We start from the raw sequence: 20,938 nt of genomic DNA, 5'->3' as shown, positions 1-20,938 counted from the left end.
AGCTTTTGTGACTGCCGCTGCACATGGAGTGGACGTTTTCAGAGAACTATCCACAATGACACCAAGATCTCTTTCTTGAGTGGTAACAGCTAATTTAGACCCCATCATTTTACATGTATAGTTGGGGTTATGTTTTCCAACATGCATTACTTTGCATTTATCAACATTGAATTTCATCTGCCATTTTGTTGCCCAGTCACCCAGATTTGTGAGATCCTTTTGTAGCTCTTTGCAGTCTGCTTTGGCCGTAACTATCTTGAGTAGTTTTCTATCATCTGCAAATTTTGCCACCTCACTGTTTACCCCCTTTTCCAGATTATTTATGAATATGTAACTTGTGCTGCTTGTTACTATAATCCCTTGTATCCCTCTGCTCATTCAGACTCCAGATAAGTCAGATCCATTCAGTGCCTCAGGATGACAAGTTAGATATGTGCTGCTGGCTTATGTCAGAGATGAGCCCTGTAGCCTTTGTAAGGGATAGATAACCAAGCCTCTGCCCTGGATGGGGTTTGCACCATGTTTGGGGTTTGGTCCCCACTTCATCAAGCGTCTGCCCTAGACAGGGATTCCCAGCTTGCTTGGAGTCTGCGCCTTTGGTTCTACATATCACAAATCTCTGTTCCTGACTCAGTAACAGGGTGCTACTTAGCATGGCTCTATCCTTGCCATCTCTCTCGCCAGCAGAAGGACAGGAGTGGCAGAGGGAGGATGGGCACAGTGGGTCAGGTGTCTGGCAATATGCACGGGTTTTCCATCATCCTGGGATGGGAAGTCATTTCTGATTACTTGAGGACAGAGGAGTAGGAAATGTCTCTTGGGTTGGACCTCTCCTGTCCCATGGCATGCTTGGTTGTTCCTCTCTGTGGTTCTAGTTTCTATTCTGAGGGCCCTGGCTTTCCATTGGAAGAGGGCCTGCTGTGCTTTGCATGCCACTGTGGTGAGGTTCACCAGTGAGAGGGCTCTTTTTGGCACCTCCATCTATCTAGCCAGGGTGGTTTGTGATCTGTAGGATTTTCTCCAGAGATTTGACTCTGTCACTGTGGTATCTAGCCCAGGGAAAGCTGCTACTCATCTCCATCCTCTGCTTGAATGCAGTATCCAGGGTGCTGATTAAGATGCGTGCACCAGACAGGTACATCCGTGCCTTGTGTCTCCAGTCACGAGAGCTGCATGTGCCCCAGTTACCCCCTGTGAAATGTCCCACACCCTGGCCTGTGACCCCCTCCTCCCTGAACATGGCTGAACAGGGACACCTGGGGAATTTTCCCATTTAGAAATTTTTACACCTGGCAAAGATGGGGAGGCAAACTGCTGCTGCAGACACGTCCACTCGGGTACCATACACTGGAGCTCAGGTTTATTCATTTCACTATAATGCCCAACGCAGCTAATCCTGGGCTCTGCTTCCATGTGCCATGTTCGAAGGGTGAAAAGCAACGGCTGGATTCTTCCGTGCTGTGAAGGGGATGCTGGGTCTGTCTGAAGCCTGCAGCGGGGACTCTCTGCAGCAGGGGAATCTGCTCTTGCCTGCTGTGTGCCATGTGACCGTCTGGAAGCTTACTCAGTTATTAGGACCCTATTGGATGGGAACTGTGAGGAGCTGTGGGAACAGCAAGGAAATGATGCTTGTCTGTCCTGCTGCACAGGTGGTGGTGATAACAAGTACTTAGCCAGCATTCCTGAGAGCTTCCAGTTGGTTTTAAATCATTGTCTGACCTTCCCAACCCCCTGTCAGTATCTTATGGATGGCCCAGAGGGGAGAGGGAATTTGCTTGAAGTCATACACTGCATCAGTGGCAGAGCCATGGCTTGGACTTGGGAGCTGCTAGCTCTCATGTGTGTATCCCCAGAATCAGCAGCACCAGTGACAAGCTGGAGACATGCCTTCCACTCATCTGACTGATGCAGGGCTGTCAGTGCAAGAGCAGGTTCCCCCAGCCCTCACTGTGCACCAGCACTCTTTGATTCCTGATGATGCATCCTTTGCAGACAGTGCCCCAGTCTGGCCACACAGGGGATTTGATCGAAAGGAGGAGACTTGCTCATAAGTCAAGTCCCGCCAAGCTTCTATCTGGCAGCTTTAAAAATTACTTCGCCCGGATAGCCCTGTGAGATGCAACATCTGGTGTCCACGGGGATCCCAGAGTAGAGCAATCATTTGAGCCATCTATGCAGCTGCACCTAACAGGCTGTGCACAGTGGATGTGGGATTGCAGTCATCACAAAGGTTCCTGTGAAGCAGTTTGCAATGCAAGTGTCCTATGGGACACTGGACTAGCTGAGACTAGTGTGCTGATGCTGTATGGCAAAGGTGGGGTATGGGACTTGAGGGACTTAGAGGCCTGATCCAATAGAGCAAGTAAGGTGCCTGACTAACAGTACCAGTCACCTGATCTGATAGAGCAGGAAGAGGGGCCAGTAATTTTCCCAGTCATTCCTTTCCATTAGCGAAAATCCCCAAAATAAGCTGAAGAGCAATTGACTCTGAAGGCAGCTGCAGGGAGGAACAAAGGGGACATAGCCAGGGCAGGAGGCAGGAAGCAGACTGCAGGTGAACCTGGCTGGGAGATAAGCAAGGCAGGACTCTGGGACAGAGGGGAGGAGGTTTTTGAAAAGTCTGGAATCTCCTGGCACATTATTGTACCCACCTGGGGCTCAGCTAGCAAAGGCAGGCTCCCAAATTCCTCCCTAACCCATGGCATGCTGTACAGCTTCCACATCTGGATGGCACATGGTGACTGGACCCAGCTGGATGAATCTGGAGCATCAGCAGCAGGGAAGGAGAGAGGCGAGGCAAATGAGACGTTCTGGGTTGGCTGTTTGCTCTTGACATCCCTTTTGCAGGTTAACACAGCCCATGGGACAAAGTGTACTTACCCCTGCCTTGGTGTGGGAGGGGGACTAGATGGTCTGCTGAGGTCCCAGCCAGCCAGGTCAGGCCCCTAGAGAGAGCATCAGCTTGAGAGAGCAGCACTTTGTGGAGTCAGGTGACCTTGCGATACAGGACACTGCCACTGTCCCTACCAACAGACTAGCTGGGCATCAGTGTCATCAATGGCAGGTATGAACCCCTCAGGCCTGGAGCTGACTGTCCCAAGCTGTGACTGAAGAAAGAGCCAGGCCAGAGTCGAGATTGTTTAATACTGTTTTGGAAATGGAACAACTGGAAATCTCAGAGGGCACCATCCATACAATCAGTGCCTTGAGGGGCCCTGCAAGACCCTGGCCTTGCTCTGATGTGGGGTCCCCGCCCCTAAAAGCCTAGTGCTTGTTGATGGGAAAGTATGAGAGAAGGCCTGGCAGGACTGTGCTGGCCCTGGAATGGAATCCTGTGCCAGGGGACTGAGGGGACATTCTTAGCTGACAGTATCCAGGAGGGGACAGAGTGTCTCAGGAATTTCTGGAGGGGGCCAGGTAGCACAACAGTGCCCTGCCCTCACCCCTTCTGTCTGAGGCTCCTGAAGGCTGAGCACATTCGACCCTATGCCCCTTTCAGCCTTCACTCCCCCAGGGAACGGCGGGGGGTGGGTGGCTGACCCAGACGTTTCCCCCATTATCAGAGGGACAGAAATGTTAGGTGAGAACATGGGAAGCAAATGCTACCGGCAAAATTCTCCTACCCTGTCTAGCTACAGAGAGAGACTCCCCAGCTCTCCCATGCTGCTAGGTCTCCTGGCTTTTGCTAAATCATATTTTCTACCAGTGTGGGAGACAGCAGGTCTCCAGCCAGGGCACTCTAGGCAGACACTGATCTCAGTGACTCTGCAACGCACCCCTAGCAGCCCCTCACATAGATTCATAGATATTAGGCCAGAAGGGACCATTATGATCATCTAGTCTGACCTCCTGCACAATGCAGGCCACAGAATTTCACCCACCACTCCTAAAAAAGACCTCACACCTATATCTGTGCTATTGAAGTCCTCAAATTGTAGTTTGAAGAGAGACCTTCCCCAGCTCTGTATGTGGGGAAATCCCATGGGAATTTACTCTGGTGACTCCTGCTGTCACCTCTCGACTGGTTCAGTGCTGGAGAGACCAGCTGTGTTGCAGGAAGGTAAAGACTTCTGCAGTTTGCTGGTTGCATGGGGGTCAGTATCAGCCCGTGGGGTTGGGGGCTGGGAAGGGTCTCAGAGAGAAAGTGCTGTTTGTGCGGCTGTTGGACACATGGTTTGATTTGTCAATTTGCTGTTCAGTGGGCTGTTCCCTGCCCTTCTCTTCGCTTACACCAACCAGGGCATTGTGGCTGATTCTGTTCTCTGCTTTCACCCTGCAGATATCAACGAGTGCCTGATGCTTGGCCTGTGTAAAGATGCCGAATGTGTGAACACCCGCGGCAGCTTCCTCTGCACCTGCAAACCCGGGACCATGCTGGACCCATCCCGCAGTCGCTGTGTCTGTAAGTGCTCTGGAGACCAAGCCCTGCACGGCTGCTTGGAAGCAGCTGCCCAAGGTACCCAGTGACGTCCCCCAAAGCTTCCCTGGAACTGTGAGCAGGAACCAGCAGATCATGAGCCAGATGGAAACAAGATATCACGTGTCAGTGTGTCCCAATGCCCTGAGAGAGTGTATGGGTGGGCGATGTGAGACCCTGTGTGCGTGCATTCATGCCCTTGCATGATGTATGTACTTGGACGTGTACCCATGTGTCCCAGCACTCTCCTCTTACAGGGCCACTGGACTCAGCTCCCATGGGATTCTCATTCACGTCCCTCCTTTGTTCACATCGGGTTGTTGAGTGTGTAACTGAGTTGACATGACGGTAATTCCATGGCAGAGAATGCAGGAGATAGGAAGCCTGCACCCAGCTTCTGCAGAGGCTGCCGTGAAAGCAGTGACCTCTCCCCAGGGGTGCAGTTCTGAGGAAGGGGCTTGAGAGCACCTGCACTGGAGTATCTGGAATCGAAACAGAAGCCCATCTCTTCCATGCCACTTCTGTTGGATCTGCCCACTCCACTGAAGTCCTAGGGCAGAATGCCCAAGCAGGTTTAGGCTGCGGAGAGATATACTATGGAAACCGCAGCTTCCGGGAGAGGGGCCTGCAGCTCTTCACCAAAATCCTCATCAGCCAGGGGCAAAGGCCGTGTGGTGTGAGTGGGGGGTGCTAACCTGTAGGGGCAGCATGGAGACCGTTGGGGCAGAAGCGGACCAGTGGGGTGATGGCGGCTGTATGGCAGCAGAGGAGGGATGCGATAAGGCCCTGGGGCTGGGGACAGAGAGGCAGAGCTGGGAAGGACCTTGAAGGCGATGACAGGCAGCACTTTGACACTCTGTGCCCGGCAGAGGTAACAGCTTGGCCTCCGACACTAACCCTGGGCTTGTGTTTCAGCGGATAAGGCTGTGTCCATGGAGCAGGGGCTGTGCTATCGCTCAGCAGCGGGAGGCAACTGTGCCCTACCACTCGCCCAGAGCATCACCAAACAGATCTGCTGCTGCAGCCGTGTTGGCAAAGGATGGGGGAGGAATTGTGAGAAGTGTCCTGTGCTCGGGTCAGGTGAGAGCTGTGCTCACTGCCCAGCTGTGCTCAGAGTTCTAAGCCTGGAGCCTGGTCTTCACCTTACAACTTCTCCCGACTCCTCGGCCCAGAACCATCGCAGGCTCCTTCCCATGCACTAATGTGTTGGGATGTGGGTGTGAACAGTCTATGGGGGACTCAGTGCAAGGGGCACAGGCCAGCACAGAGACTGTGGTCTGCATGGCTGCTTGCTAGAAGGCAGAGTGCACTACTGAGAGTGGCCTGCCACTCTGGAGGCTGGGGTGAAGCAGAGAAGATTCCAAAGCTGGGGGATCTGCAGCACAAGTGAGTGCATCTGAGCTTGGAGGTGGGGAAGTTCCTCACCAGGCAGCCATCATGCAGCACAGCCCCAGAGGGAGACCACAGCCTTTCCTATGCCTGGGTTAGTCTGACAGTCCCTTTCATCTCACTCTGCCTCCCATAAGGTTAAAGTTTCCTCCTCTCCTAAAGTGTCAGCCTTTAAGTGCTCCAACACACCAAGCAAGGATGGGTTTGACTTTTACCGGTGTGTTAAGTACTAAAGAGACAAGCACAGAACCCCACAGGGCTGGGAATTCCTACACATCCCCCTGGACTGGGTGGAAGGCGTCTTTGGACATGTGCATCAAAGGGCCAAAGTACTAGAAGGTCCCTAGGGGTTGCAGCATTGTAGCCATTTATCTGGTCCCTTATCCAGCCTTGGCAGGCTGTGCAGCCCCCTCTGCCCATTATACGGCTCTCTCCTGTTGATGAAGTGATAGCTGTCTTCAGATGTGGGAGAGTGTTTCCTTGGTGCTCCCCCAGGGAGCTTTGAGCCAACGGAGAGATTCAGTCTCCAGTAGCTGTGAATGCTAACCGGTATCAGTTACAGACACACCCAGCGCTGGGAGCAGATTCTCTCTGCTGGAAACATCCACCCTTCACACCATGCTCTAACGTACGGTGGCTGATGGATGGAGGGTGTACACACACACAGACACACACCTGCCGTTCTCATCTGTGTAGCAGAAGACAGCATCTTCAGTTCCTCCATTGGATCTTGCCAGAAGGGCAACCTCGTGTGCTCGCAACTGGTTTCTGCCCCTTTCCCCCACATGTCAGCCTTGCCCTGTGTCTCCCTTGCAGAAGCCTTTAAGGAAATTTGCCCTGCAGGACATGGCTACACCTACTCCAGCTCAGATATCCGTCTGTCCATGAGAAAGGCGGAGGCAGAAGAGCTGCCATTCAGCTCAGAAGAGCAGGGGGAGAGCAGCGACCGGACGCCCAACTGGGCAGCAAAAAGGCCGCAGCTGCAGGAAGCCCTGAGTGGTGGAGTCACAGGTATGCTCCTCCGTGCTGGAACCTCAGCAGCAGAAGGTAGATTGGGATGTGATGCAACATTAGTAGCGGCTATGCACACAGGTGCCCTGGATGAATTCCCTCTTTCATCCTCAGGCTGTCCCTATCCCAGGGACTGTGCTTCCAGCTGAAGTGGATTTGGGTCAGCTCCAAAGCTATGCAAGGCTCTCTTGCCCCTGTATCCCAATGGCATAGGGTATGACCTTTTCAGAACTCCCTGGTCCTGCTGGGCAACCTTTGAGTCCCAGCCTCAGATCCTCACATGCTAACAGGTGCTGCTACTGCCAGATGGCCATGCTGCCTCCACACTTGGAAGCTGCAGTCTGATTCAGATGTGCCCTGCTGAGCAGAGCTGTGGGTCCAGCTGAGTTTAGGGCTCAGTGTGAATTCTGGCACAAGTATCCCTGGGCGGTTATCCCAATGCACTCAGGCTGGGAATCCAAATCCAGAGAGGGGAGTGACAGTTGTCACTGGAACCAGGGTCTATTAGAATGTGAGTTCCCTGCGGACACTGGGGGAGGAGCCAGGACTGGGGCAACTCAGTGTGCTAGGTTTGGAAGGACAAGTTCCCATCTTGTGCTGGGAGAAACGGGAGGCTCCTAGCCAGCATCTGGGAAGCAAGTGAAGTTAGTGCAGCCTGGGCTCTCTGAGGTATGTGGGGTGCTGACGCTTCTGCTTTAGCCAGCAGATCGAGGGACATGATCGTTCCCCTCTATTCGACATTGGTGAGGCCTCATCTGGAGTACTGTGTCCAGTTTTGGGCCCCACACTACAAGAAGGATGTGGAAAAATTGGAGAGAGTCCAGCGAAGGGCAACAAAAATGTTTAGGGGTCTGGAACACATGACTTATGAGGAGAGGCTGAGGGAACTGGGATTATTTAGTCTGCAGAAGAGAAGAATGAGGGGGGATTTGATAGCTGCTTTCAACTACTTGAGAGGTGGTTCCAAAGAGGATGGTTCTAGACTATTCTCAGTGGTAGAAAATGATAGGACAAGGAGTAATGGTCTCAAGTTGCAGTGGGGGAGGTTTAGGTTGGATATTAGGAAAAACTTTTTCACTAGGAGGGTGGTGAAACACTGGAATGCGTTGCCTAGGGAGGTGGTGGAATCTCCTTCCTTAGAAGTTTTTAAGGTCAGGCTTGACAAAGCCCTGGCTGGGATGATTTAATTGGGGATTGGTCCTGCTTTGAGCAGGGGGTTGGACTAGATGACCTCCTGAAGTCCCTTCCAACCCTGATATTCTATGATTCTTGTTCTGAAATTCACCATGTACTGTTTAATTTTCCAGGTCACTCTCCAGATAGTGAGGTGAGTCAAGCCCATGCTGCTGGCAGATGATGGGGTGGGGATATGTTTGTGTTGTACTTCACTAGTGGTAAAGGGATTGTTTAAAAAAGTAACCAGAGGGAAACACTGAATGTGTTGGAGTTGGAGTAATGAGGGGAAGTGGTGCTGGAGGAGGTTAGAAAACACCCAGACAGCCAGGCATTTTCACTTACTGCAGATCAGCTGCAACGTTCAAGCCGCAGCTGATGCTTTGGGCTTGGGAGCAGCTGACACCCCATTGTTGAGGGTTGGGAGCGAATGGTGTCTCCTCCCTACTCCCGCGATAGGATTTGGGGGTTTGCCTCCTTGTGCCCTAAACCTTTAGGAATAAAGCTTAAAAATAAGCTGTGAAGGGAAAAAATGGGGCTTGTGACTTTGTTGTGTTGGCTTCTTTGGGATGGTTTGGTTTGGTTGTTTCAGTTTGACAGCAGACGTTCACATCCAGTCTGTCTCCCCAGTGTGCTCCTATGACCTGCATTGCCATAGTATCTGAGCACCTCACAATCTTTAATGTATTCAGCCTCACAACACTGCGGGGGGGATAGGGAACAGCTGTTAGCCCCATTTTACTGATTCCCCACCAATGGAGAGATGAAGTGACTAGGCCAAGGTCATGCAGGGGCTCTGGGGTAGTGCTGGGACTTGAACTCAGATTTCCCCAGTCCTGAGCTAGCCCCCAGACCCCTGGTCATCCTTCCTTTCTAGCTGGGAAAAGTCTCTGATGACTGGAGAATTCGTGAAATGATGACAGTCCGAAAGAGTGAAAGTCGAGCTATTGAGGGGGAAGGAGTTTAGCCAAACTATAGAAAACTGCTTTGGTTTGTGTTTAATGCCTGGTTAATGCCAATGACTAATTAACATCCTGAATAAGGGAGTCTTTTGCCAAAGAGTCGGTACTCTTGCCCTTTGAGTTGAAGATTCAGAGCTCACAACAGGCATCCCCAGGATTTCCCAGAGGTTCTCCAGCAAAACCAGGAGAAACCACACTGACACTTTGGAGATTGTCCTTGGGAAAATCTCTGCCAAAGGATTGCCTGCCCAGTTCAGGTTCTGGAGCGCCTCACAAGATTAGCCAGGCTCCCATCTGGGGCACTAGGTAATGCAGATACCTGACTCTGAGGTTTGTAGCTATGCAGTCGGCCTGTGAAGGAGACTTGGAGGGAACTGAATGCAGAAATCTTAAAAAAAAGGATTACTTGTGGCACCTTAGAGACTAACAGATTTATTTGAGCATAAGCTACAGCTCACGAAAGCTTATGCTCAAATAAATTTGTTAGTCTCTAAGGTGCCACAAGTCCTCCTTTTCTTTTTGCGAATACAGACTAACGCGGCTGCTACTCTGAAAGAAATCTAAAAGGCTCCTCGCTAGGCATAATGCGTTGTATAGGGTCCAGCACACGGAGGCTCCAGCCATTCCACACACTAGCAGCTTCACCTGCCATTACAGTACCCTTAGTGTGAACCAGCAGCCAGGATGGGGCAGGAGGAAGCTCACCTCTCTCTTGCCCCTTGGCTAAATACATCCCTGGGCGGTCTAAGCAAAGCCAAACTTTGTGTTTGTGTTTCTCACCCACAGGGCGCTGCTGATGCCACCCAAGAACCTGCCACACACCCAGGTGCGTAAGTGCTCAATTGGCTTGTGAATAAGCTACAAATAGAGAAGAGAAAGGAGGACCAGGGTTGGCCCAGCTGGCAGCTTCAGGCTGTGCTGATAACCTTAGGGCCAGGGAAAGGCAGCTTTATTTCATAGGCACCTCCTAATCTCCTTCTGTGTCGCTCCAAATGGGCTGTGCTGCACAGAACCGGGAGGTGCTGCAGGAACGGGGGAGCCCCATGAGATGCAGGGCACGGAGGGCCACACTCCGTTTCAAGTATTGGAAGAGCTGTTCCTCCAGCCCGGGGATGGGGCTCTGTTATTGTCTGCCCACATTCATGGTCTCTGCATGCTGGGCTCTGTAATGGGCACCACAGGGTGGGGGTGGGGTCAGGTTGCAGGGGTCTGCACCCCCAACAAGCAGCAGCAAGGTTGCTGGCTGTGAAATTTCTCAGCCGTAACACGAATGAGGCTGGATCAGGTGATAACTGGTCTCAAGATGTCATGTGGTAGAACATATGCAGCAACCTAGATGCTGGGCTCAGAACTGGGGCTTGGCACCCACACCTGCTGCTCCGCAGCTGATCCCTCCGTATTGTGAGGTGCTGGGACGTAGAGGTTGGGGGCTCATGAACAGGGCTTAGGCTTTGACACTTGCTCCTGTGTCCGACTGTGATCCCAGGCTGGTGCTCACATCTCTCTCATCTGCAGGGGATGTAGTGGAGGAGACATTCTCTCGCCCTCCTGCCCAGCCAGGCCCAGAGGCTGCAGGGGAGGGCACTGCTGCAGCACAGATCACAGGTTCGTCAGCAGCTCTAAATGGGGTTTACCTGCCTCACCTGGTAGGCCCTAAAGAGAAATGTGATCCAGTCAGAACATAGGGCCCTCCCCCACAAGGATCCCTGGTATGCCAAACCCTGGTAGATCCCTCCAGGCCTGGGTGTGTGCTGAGGGATCCAGGCAGATCCCAGTGGGTACAAGAGCAGATGCTTTGGCTTTCAGTGCCCTTCACTGTGTAATCTGTATAACACACGACCTTGTCTGGATCACATGGAAGGGAAGCTTAGGATTCATGCCATGAATGAACACAGCCCTTCATTGCTGCCCAGCCAAGCGCAGAGACTTGTCACCCAAGAGAGCCCTCACTTTGATTCATGTGTTTAGCATAGGTCAGTGTTATTTCCCTGGCATACATCTCCTCCTGGTGCGCACTGCGTCTGCTGTGCCTGCCCAGGGCTACGGGGATGGAGGCGGTCCGCAGAATACGTGAGGCTAGCTGGATCTCTGCACTGTGAACAGCAGGGTCCTCTGAGCAGAGGGGAAAGGGAAGGGCTCCCCGGGGAAGAGACATCACAGAGGAGGTGGCAGTGACTCCCAAGGAAAGGGACTGGCAGGGTCTCACTGGTGGCTTTGGCCCAAGCCCTGCTGCAGTCAGAGTTGAGTCATCTGGAAGCTGTAGTGGAGCGGGAAGTGTGTGGCTCCCAGGGGAGGCTTGTTTACTGCGTGAATAATAGCAGTTCTGTTATTCTAGGGTTGTCTAAGTGTCTGGGAGTGCTGCCCCTGCTTGGGGCCAAAAGCACCCTCAGAAGAAACCCTGGCACAGGCACCTTGCTGTGGAATGCGCCTCCCACAATAGCCTTTTGTTTGTGTGTGTTTGTGTGTTGGTTTGGTGATGGGATTGTTTCGCTGTTGGGGCGTGTGTGGGTCTCTGCTGGCCTCTCCTTGCCCTTTCTGCATTCACTGCTGCTAAGCTGCTTCCTCGGGCTGCCCTGGGATTAGTGAGACCAGGCTGGAGGCAGCAGGAAGGGAAGCAGCATGTGAATGGCCCACACTGAGTGGGCACTAAAGCCCCGGGGACTGTGCCTGCCCTGCCTCCCTGCTCCCAGTGGCCAGTTACAGGGCTGCACTGGCTCCTGGGGAGGCGCTTGCCTGCCCAGGCCAGATAGAGCTGGTTTGCTGTTTTCTTCTGAGCTCTCTATGGGCTTTCCCCGCTTTCCAGCGCAGGGGTGGGCCAAGGTGTCCCAGCCTCCTGCTCTCGCTCAGCCCAGCTAGGAACAAGTAGAGACGATAGGCAGTGCCTAGCTGCAGGGCTCTGGAGCCCTGGGAAGCCATGTCCACTCTGCTAGGTGCACTGACCCAGGCCAACCCACAGGTGCTGGCCATTAGTGCTGCCTCTCCATTCTTGGGCACTGGGGGTCCATGGCTGTCGTGGTGGCTGGAGGCTGCTGAGGCCCAGCTCTGGCAGCTGTCTGAGGTGCAGGGGCCTTTGAGCTGTCTCCCATTCTGTCTGTGATGTGGGGGAGGTGCTAGTAACTGTGCGGGGGGCTGTGGAATAGGGAAAGCCCTGTACTATGTGCTGGGGGACTGCAGAGCAGGGGCCTGTGACTTCACCCTGTCTGTCTCCCTCAGAAATCGATAGATGCTCCTCTGTACCCGATCCCTGTGGCCCAGGCACTTGTGTGAACCTGCCCGGCAGATACAGCTGCATGTGTGGCCCTGGCTATCGGCTACATCCTGGCCTCCCCCGATGCATTGGTATGTCCCTAGCTCTGCTGTTTCTAAAGGGGACAGTGGGGAGACTTCCACGTCAGGAAACGGGGCATGTGGAGAGAGGCTGGCTCCTGAGCACAAAGCCTGGCCGAGCCAGGCCCCTTGCAGGGCACCAGCCCCGCTGCCTTCCTGAGCAGAACAACCCTGTGGCTTGGGATCATTCTCTCTGTCCTACTTCCCCAGTTTTAGTAGCCAGGGGACTTTTGTAGGGCAGAACCCTCCCTCTCCCGCCATGTGTGGGGATGTGATGCTGCCCTCCAGTGGTGGATGGCAGATAAACGGGGGCCCTCCCATGTCATCTAGCAAGCTCCCTGGGGAGGGAAATGCTGAGAGGGGGAGATGGGTCCCCTCAGGCCCTTGCTTATCCCATCTCCAGAAGTGTCTGTAGGAAATGGGAGGGCTAATGGTATTTCCTGAGTGACTCTGTTCCTCTGCTCCGGACCCAGATGATGATGAGTGTGTGGGAGATCCCTGCGCTGGGAAGGGTCACTGCATCAACAGTGTGGGCTCCTACTCCTGCCTCTGCTACCCGGGGTACACACTGCTCACCTCCCAGGACACACAGACCTGTCAGGGTAAGTGACACTCCAGCTGGCACACGCCTACAGCCCCGGGGGGCACCTTGCCCGCAAGGTTCCTGTGACCTCCCTCGGCTACATGTTTCCTTGGTAATGGAGGTTCCAGGCTCCTCCTTTATATGGGCTTCCCCCACCACTACTGCCCAAGCCTTCCCTAGAAGGACCCCTCATGATGGGGCAGGGGAGATTGCATTCTCCTTGCTCGTTCCCCCAGCCTCTCGCTGAGACGGGGCAGCGCACTGTGCAGACTGGGGAAGACTCTGCAGAAAAGAGTCAGTTAGCAAAAGCTTTTCTTCCAGAAAACCCCTCAGCTTGGGGCCTGTCTGACCCAGAGGCCAGTGGCGTGGAGCCCAACTAGCTCTGCATCCCCTGCCCTGTGTCCCAAGCACCCTCTCCGAGCATCTGGAGAGGACAGGAGGCAGCTCAGCAGAACGTCACCCACTGGTAGCTGGCAAGCAGCCTTGCTCCTTGCTCCGCTGCTTGTCTGGGCTCATGAGCTGGGCCCTCTGCCAAGCAAACAGGAAACCCTGGCCCTGGCCCAAACTGCCTGCAGCCTGCTTTGGCATGTGGGGGTGACCAGCAGCAGCAAGGAGGGGCTGGGGCATGGCAGAGTGGAGGTGTGAGTGACACAGGCCCGTGGGGAGTCTGGCCCTGAGTACAGCGTGGCACTGCCTTTCCTCCTCATTGGCATGAGGGCAGAGGTTGGTTCTCAGGAGGGATTTCAATGAGGGGAGGGGAGTGGCCATTCGGAGTGGGTTTGGGACAAAGGGACAGGGAGGGCCCTGCACACAGGCAGAGCTACCTCTGATGCCCTTAGCTGAGCCCAGTTCCCTGACGGGACCTATCCTTGGGTGCTAACAGATCTGAATGAGTGTGAGCAGCCCAGCATGTGCCTGGGGGGGCAGTGCACCAACACACCTGGATCATATCACTGTGAGTGTGCCAGGGGCTACATCATGGGCCGCAGAGGACAGTGCGAAGGTGAGTTTGCTAACCTCCCCTACGTGAGCATCTCCAGCCATTTTGTGCAAACCTCAGCTCTCCACACCCCCCTCCCTCCAGATCTGCACTGAGGTACCTGCGCCTTCTCACTTTGTCACTTAAGTCGCCTGACGCAGGTCTGCCCCTGCTTGCCTGGGGGAATCCCCACCCCGCTGCGGGAGAGGGGAGCTCTCTCCCCAAGTTCATTCCCCTTCAGGCTCTGACTCACCCCTCAGGCCCAGTGGGACCCATCTTGAGCCCCGTCTTCTGGACTGGAAAGGGAATGCGTTTTGTTCTTGGGCTGGTGCTTATCTTTGGAGATTTGGCATCTGTCATTGCTTGCCCCTGTTTGAGCCCTGGGCTGGCAAGTACATTGAAGGTATGACGTCTACAGCCAGCTGCATGTACACAGCATGTCACAGTGATTGAAAATCAAAATGGACATCCTACCAGGTGGGAGAACAGGCCACAGAGACAATGAATGACAAATGGGACTCATGAGAACGTCCTTCTGAGCCCCAAACTCAATGCACCATCAAGCCCATCCGCTTAGAGTCACAGTCACTCTTACTTTGGCCAGAGCTGGCTGAGAAGGTGAGATGCAGGTGACTGTGGTCCCAGCTGCGAGGGCGTTCTGGATGGGACTCAGTCTGTCTCTCTCTTTTCCTGGAGTCTGAAAGCAGGGGGTCTCTTTGCAGATGTTGATGAGTGTGCTGATCCCAACACCTGCCCCAGAGGGAGATGTGTCAATGCGCTGGGCTCCTATGAGTGTCTCAGCTGTGCAGCCGGTTACCATCCGATGAATGGAAGATGTGTTGGTAAGGAGATGAGAGCTGTTCCCCGCAAGACCCCTCCCCACCTTGTGGAAACTCCCTCTTGCATGGCAGCAATTCCAGCCCTAGCCAACCCCTCCTGGGACTGTAATGTGCCACACAAGCCTTGTGGGCAGGCACTGGCTGTGGGAAATGGCAGGCAGGAGAGGCTAGTGTGTGTACGGTGAGTACCACGCCCTGCAGGATTGGGTTGTGGGGAGATCCCTGGGGATTTTAGAGCATCCCTGTTCCTGGCTTGATGGGCCCCTTTGCTGTGTCTTGCAGATGACGATGAGTGCTTCGCCGTGGGAACCTGTGCTCATGGACTGTGCATCAACATGGCTGGCTCCTTCAGGTGTTCCTGCTACCATGGCTATGAGGTGACAGCAGATGAGAAGAGCTGCCAAGGTATCATATCCTCTACCAGATGCTTTTGGACCCAGTCCAACTCCTAGTGAAGTCTGAGGCATTGTTTCCATTGAACCTGGGGCATTCCTGAGTGCATGGCCTGGCTGCCTATACCTCCCTGCCCCAACTAGGGTAGCTAGGTCCTGAGATCCTGTGGGGCTAGCCCCTCTCCCTCCTTATCTATTATTGATCTATTCTCCGCAACACACCTGGCTCTGAGAGGAAGCCCCCCCCTCCGTGGGCTCCTCCCTGTCCAGCTCTCACTCTGGTTTGTGGGTTTATTTAGATATCGATGAGTGTGCGACCCACAGCACCTGCCCCATGGGACTCTGTATCAATACCGAGGGCTCCTTCTCCTGTGAAGCTTGTGGTGCTGGATACACCGTGTCCAGAGATGGCAGCATGTGTGAAGGTATCTCCTGTGGATGGTGAGATGTGCGGGTGCCAGGGAGACTGGATTCCCTGGGAGGATGTGCTTGCATTTAGGAGCAGGCCATTGGTGGTGTCTGGGGCTGGCTTTCCAGCTGTGGCTGCAGAATCTCGTAATGTGCATGGCACTCGGGTCACTGGGCATCCCTCAGCCCAGCTGAGGCAAAGCTGCCAGCTTGTGGCACAGTATTTGCAGGCTGCACTTGTAATCAGTGCCCCTAAGGCTGAGTCTCTGGCCCTGGGTCTGCATCACTGGTGACCTGAGCTGAGCCACTCTTCCTGCAGCAGCTCCAGCTGAGCTCCCTGCACTCAGGAGAGCTTCTGGGGGACAGCCCCCGAACCCCAACGAGACCCACTTGGAGAGCAAAGGGCCTGCCTAGGAAACCTGCTTCAGCAGTTTAGCTTTTGCAGTGCAATAGAGAGCAAGAGGGGGTTTTGAGGAGAGGTCACTGGGGGTGACAGGTGTTCAGAGAGGGACCACTGCAACTTTGGAAAGGGGTCTGTGAGTCACAGAGCTAATCCCCCAGCTGGCTTTGAGTACCTGGCGGGCGGGGGAGCAGAGTAGGCACGCCCTGTCCTTTATCCCATCTGGAGTTCCAGTCTGTGCTCTCCCCAGATATTGATGAGTGCAGCTCACCCGCTGCCTGCCCCTTGGGAATCTGCACCAACATGGACGGCTCCTTTGCCTGCCGAGCCTGCGATGCTGGCTACATGCTGTCCTCCAACAGACTCACCTGTGAAGGTAAATCACCCGGACTGCTCTCTGCCTCTGCTGGGAGCTGTGGCTGCAAGTCAGGCAGTAATAAGTGTGTCTGTAGTGTCAGACTTGGAAGCTAGGGGTCTTGCTCCCATTGGGTCACACCCCCAGTCGGGTCACGCCCCTGCTCAGGTCAGCTTAGCCCTGCACATTGGCAGCCATACTGTTTGGAGGGGCAGTGGGTATCTGAAGGGAAATGATCAGATCTGGGAAGGGGTACAGGTACAGAACTCATTAATGAGATTCTCAGATGATACTAATTTAGGGGGAGCTGCAAGCCCCAGCGAGGACAGCGTAATACAAAGAGGCCTTGAGAGAGCAGAACCACAGGCAGGGAATAGCAGAATGGGATTCTGTTCGGAACAGCATGGCTAATATGCCTGGAGAAAACAACCCTGAACCTAGGTAGTCAGTGGGAGGGGGAAGGCTTGGAATCCGGAGTGTCTGAGAAAGGCATGGGGCAGTAAATTAGGAATTTCTGATGCAATGTGGAAGCAAGCAGGGCCCATTTGGGCTGCAGGCAGAGCTATTTGTGTCTCTGAACAGGGGGAATAGCCAGGTCCTACTTTGTGTAGCGCTGGTGCATTTTGTTGTGGGCACCTTTTTATCAGAAAGATATTGGCAAATCAGAGGGAGTTCAGAGAAGACCAGCCAAGGTGATCAGAGGGCTGAGCTATAGGTAAGGCTATGATTATGTCGCAGAGGTCGTGGAAGTCACGGAATCCATGACTTCCAGAGACCTCCGTGACATTGGGGCACCATAGCAGCCCAGCCACCGCCAGGAGCAGGGGGCCTTCCTGCAGCAGCCAGCTCAGCTCTCTGCCCCCGCGGGTGGCAGAGGATCCCCAGCAGGCGGCAGGGGATCCCCCCCCCAGCTCCGTGCCCCCACAGGCGAGGGAGATTCCCCCGCAGCTCCCCAGCCGCCGCTGGTGGAGGGACCCTGGCAGCTCCCCAGCTGCCGGCGGTGGTGAAGGATCCCTCCCAGTTCCCAGGCCCCATGGGTGGTGGGCCCCACTCTCAGCTCCCACCCTGCAGGGCACTGGGGGATCCCGCACAGCTCCCAGCCACTGGGTAAGGATCGGGGGCCACAGCTGGGATAGGGTGCTGGACCCTCCTCCCTCCCCATTTTGTCAGGGATACTTTTAGTAAAAGTCAGGGACAGGTCACGGTTTCCGTGAATTTTTGTTTTTTCCCCATGACCTGTCCATGACTTTTACTAAAAACATCCATGACAAAATGGTAGCCTTAGCTGTAGAGAAGTGTGAAATGAGTTAAACCTGTCTAGTTTGGCTAAGCCTCAACTCTGGGGGTAGGGGGACCTGGGCGGAGTTTATAAATGTCTGCCGGGTATAAGCTCCAAGGCAGAGAGGAATTATCTAGGCCCATGGTGCAAGGGTTCAAAACAAAACAAAACAAAAATAGGCAGAGGGTTAACAAAGACACGGGCAAGCCAATGAAGGAGAGAAAGCTGGCAAAAGGGTGATGAAGTAATAAAGGCCCCAGTTCAACAAAGCAGTGAAGCACAGACTTAACTTCAAGCAGGCACGTGGTGGTATTGAAGTCACCAGCACCGCCCTCTGGGTTAGGGTACATCCACACGGGTGGGTTTCTGTTGCTGTAGTAGCTGGGCAGTAGCAGGACGCCCTGAGCAGCATTGCTAGGTGGTCTACTTAAGCTTTAGGTGCAGGCCTGCCCTGAGAGCGCTTTGCTAAATAGGGATAGGTAAGCATGTGGATAAGTGTTTGCAGTGTCATGGGCAATAATAATAACAAAAGTAATAAGGGGGTTAGACTAGATGAGCCTTGCAGTCCCTTCTAACCCTGTGGTTCTATGAACCAGGAGGACTGGGATGAAATTGGGGAAGAGAAAGCAAATGCTGGGCCTCAGCAGAAACTCCCAGACAGTGAGATCTGTCAGACTGCAGCAGACCTTGTGGAAGAGAACTCCAGCCTTCCCTAGTGACTGCTAAACCTGTGGTTGTTAATTGTTCTGTTCCCTAGGCCCTGTTGTAACTTGTGTGGGTTTTTTTTTCAAGTGTAGCTCTAAGGCTGTGCTCTGTCGTGGGTCCCTGAAATTGTGGTGTAGAACATGAGTTTATGTTGCTAAGTTACCCAGGAGTGGCAGAGCCACAGGTAAGGTGTGCAGAGACTCCTGCCAACTGGTCCTCTATACCCAGCTACACCAGCATAGGTTCTGGATCAACCACATATTCAGCAGGAAAGCTGCCTTAGGAGCGTGACTGAGAGAGTTTAAGGTTCTTTGTTTCTCCCCTTTCTCCTATTCACCCAGCTGTACAGGCCTCGGAGGAAAAGAAAAAATAGAACTAATATTGTTTAGACCACCCCCTGAAAATGACCTAAAATGAAATTTCTGTATCTCCTAATGCCTGAAATCCTGCAGCCTGCTATGGTCATAACTGTGTGATGCATTCCATTGGGGATACCCTCCCCCAGCACCTTTCTGCTAGTATCAGGGTCACCTTTAGGATCCGAGATATTGGACCTTAAATCTGTCTCTGGCCCAGTGCCTGTCATGGGTGTTCAACAGGGATATTTTTGGAGAGAAATCCCACATTTGAGGGCAAAGAAGGAAACATTTTTGTGGCAGGTTTTGTTTGTTATGTGAAGCAGTTCGGATGGCTGGAATGGTGGAGAAGGGCCCTTCGGAGATGGATCAGTGGGCAGAGTGCAGATGTAGTCCAAGGTGCTTGATAAAGACCCCCTGGTGATGAGCATGGCATGAAAAGCTAGTGAGGGAGAACTGTAGCTTCTCTCATGGCTTGGCAGTGGAGTACTTGGGAACCACCAGCACACAGATGGTAAATAAACCCACTAACAGGCTGTTTGTTTGGGGTAAAACTCATGGGCAGAGGCACACTGCATCTGGTGATTCCTCCTAGAGCGGGAGAAGGCGTCTTGGCCACTTTTCTTCTTCCTCTAGGTTTACAGCTGGGCCTGAGGCACACACAGGAAAATGAGGTAAAGTTTCCATGCTCCTGATGGGATGGAAGGATTGCACATTTTGTTCCATTTGCGGGCTAGTCATGTGACTCCCTCCTTAGATGGGTCTTTCCCGGCATGTCACTTCCCCATGCTCGCCGCTAGAGCAACTGCGGGAGAGAGCACTGAGGGAACATTATGAAGTGTTTGGTGACTGACCCCAGGAGAAACTGTTCCAGTCTTCCCTTGCTGGATTGGTGTCCATGGCTCTAGATTTTGGGTTTTGTGTATAAAAAACAATAAGGGTTTTGTGTTGGCTTACAACAAATGAACTAGGGCCTGGATCATCTGCTAGGGAACTGGTGGAAGCTAGGGATGTTTTAGAACTGAGTGTGGTAGGAGTAATCTTGCCCCAAGGCATAAATAAATGGTGCCCTGTTGTGTACACCCTGTGCTTGGCATTTAGCAGAGGCAAAGTCCCTGCTCTGCCCTGAGGAGCTTTCAGGCTCAATGTTTCCATCTCTAACTTCTGTGATGGGAACAGACAGAGCAAGGGAGATGGGGAATGTTGTTGGTGCCCTCTGCAGCCTGCAGGCTGGTACTGACGGGGAATCAGTCCTTTTAGACTCATGTGCTTTCTTGCAGTCAAAAGAGCTGCACTCAAAGGCACTGGGCCCTGCCTGGCAGGCTGCGGGGACTGAAAATGTAGCAGAAATGTTGTTTCCTTCTGAGGACGTAGAGCATCACACCTCCCCTGGATGGACCCGTGGAAGGGTGGGAGTAAGGAGTTTTCACTGCCCTGTGGGAGGATGGAGAGCTGCCTCCTGCCCTTGCCCCCAGCATGCATTAGCTGAACTGAATTGTGTTCCAAAAGAGGCAGGTGAATGGGACAGTCCAGGGTGACAGAGCCAGGTGAGGCCGAGGCTATGTCTGGCTTTCTACAGTGGACATGGTCATACTGGGATATGGAAGCCCCTTTCCCTTAGTGTTACCTGCACACTCTAGGGCACCCCACCTTTACTATTCCGTGGGCTCATGGCGTAACCCAGTTAATTTAGGCACCCCCACCCTTTCCCAGGTTCTAGGGCTCTGGTTGAAAGGCACCTACCCTTATCCAGCTCCTATGGCTCAGGGCGTAATTTTCTGCGGGTTTGCGGCACCATTTACCAGTGAAAGAGCCTTACACAGTAATATTCTTAACCTCTGTTTATTAACAGTTACCAAAACAGAATACACATGCTAAGCATACAATGCTTCCAATAAGGCAGACAAACTTTTCCTGGTGGCCAGTCAGGATCAGGTCGTCTGGGGCTCCTCCAGCTTCTGCACAGTGTGATTGCAGGGTGTTGAGGTCTGGCAGCTCTGATCTTGGGCTGTGTCCTGGAGTTAGGTTCCAAAGAACTTCCTTTTAGACCCCAGTTTATATACTTAAACTTGAGTCCTGCTTAGCTGTACCTTAACCCAATGGTTCTCAATCTTTCCAGACTACTGTATCCCTTTCAGGAGTCTGATTTGTCTTGTGTACCCCAAGTGTCACCTCACTGAAAAACTACTTGCTTACAAAATCAGACATAAAAATACAAAGATGTCTCAGTACACTTACTGAAAAATAGCTTACTTTCTCGTTTTGGCCATATAATTATAAAATAAATCAATTGGAATATAAATATTGTACTTACATTTCAGTGTGATACTTGAGCCTGTTTTTCACTTGTGAGCCCAGACAGA

General features: G+C 53.2%; 1 protein-coding gene across 2 annotated transcripts in view; it reads left to right on the top strand.

The window, feature by feature from the left end:
* Nucleotides 1-20,938, top strand: part of LTBP2 (latent transforming growth factor beta binding protein 2) — a 126,224-nt gene that overhangs the window by 85,549 nt on the left and 19,737 nt on the right. For both annotated transcript variants that reach the window (XM_073349171.1, XM_073349170.1), the window contains exons 10-22: nt 4,280-4,402; nt 5,333-5,497; nt 6,623-6,817; nt 8,125-8,144; nt 9,739-9,778; nt 10,468-10,557; nt 12,166-12,291; nt 12,753-12,881; nt 13,746-13,865; nt 14,564-14,683; nt 14,963-15,085; nt 15,372-15,497; nt 16,131-16,256. In XM_073349171.1, coding sequence (XP_073205272.1) covers nt 4,280-4,402; nt 5,333-5,497; nt 6,623-6,817; nt 8,125-8,144; nt 9,739-9,778; nt 10,468-10,557; nt 12,166-12,291; nt 12,753-12,881; nt 13,746-13,865; nt 14,564-14,683; nt 14,963-15,085; nt 15,372-15,497; nt 16,131-16,256 — 1,503 coding nt within the window. The remainder of the gene's footprint in view (nt 1-4,279; nt 4,403-5,332; nt 5,498-6,622; nt 6,818-8,124; nt 8,145-9,738; nt 9,779-10,467; nt 10,558-12,165; nt 12,292-12,752; nt 12,882-13,745; nt 13,866-14,563; nt 14,684-14,962; nt 15,086-15,371; nt 15,498-16,130; nt 16,257-20,938) is intronic.

The sequence above is a fragment of the Lepidochelys kempii genome, chromosome 6 (genome assembly GCF_965140265.1).
Source record: "Lepidochelys kempii isolate rLepKem1 chromosome 6, rLepKem1.hap2, whole genome shotgun sequence".
Classification (NCBI taxonomy): domain Eukaryota; kingdom Metazoa; phylum Chordata; order Testudines; family Cheloniidae; genus Lepidochelys; species Lepidochelys kempii.
This window is presented reverse-complemented; position numbering and strand designations above follow the sequence as displayed.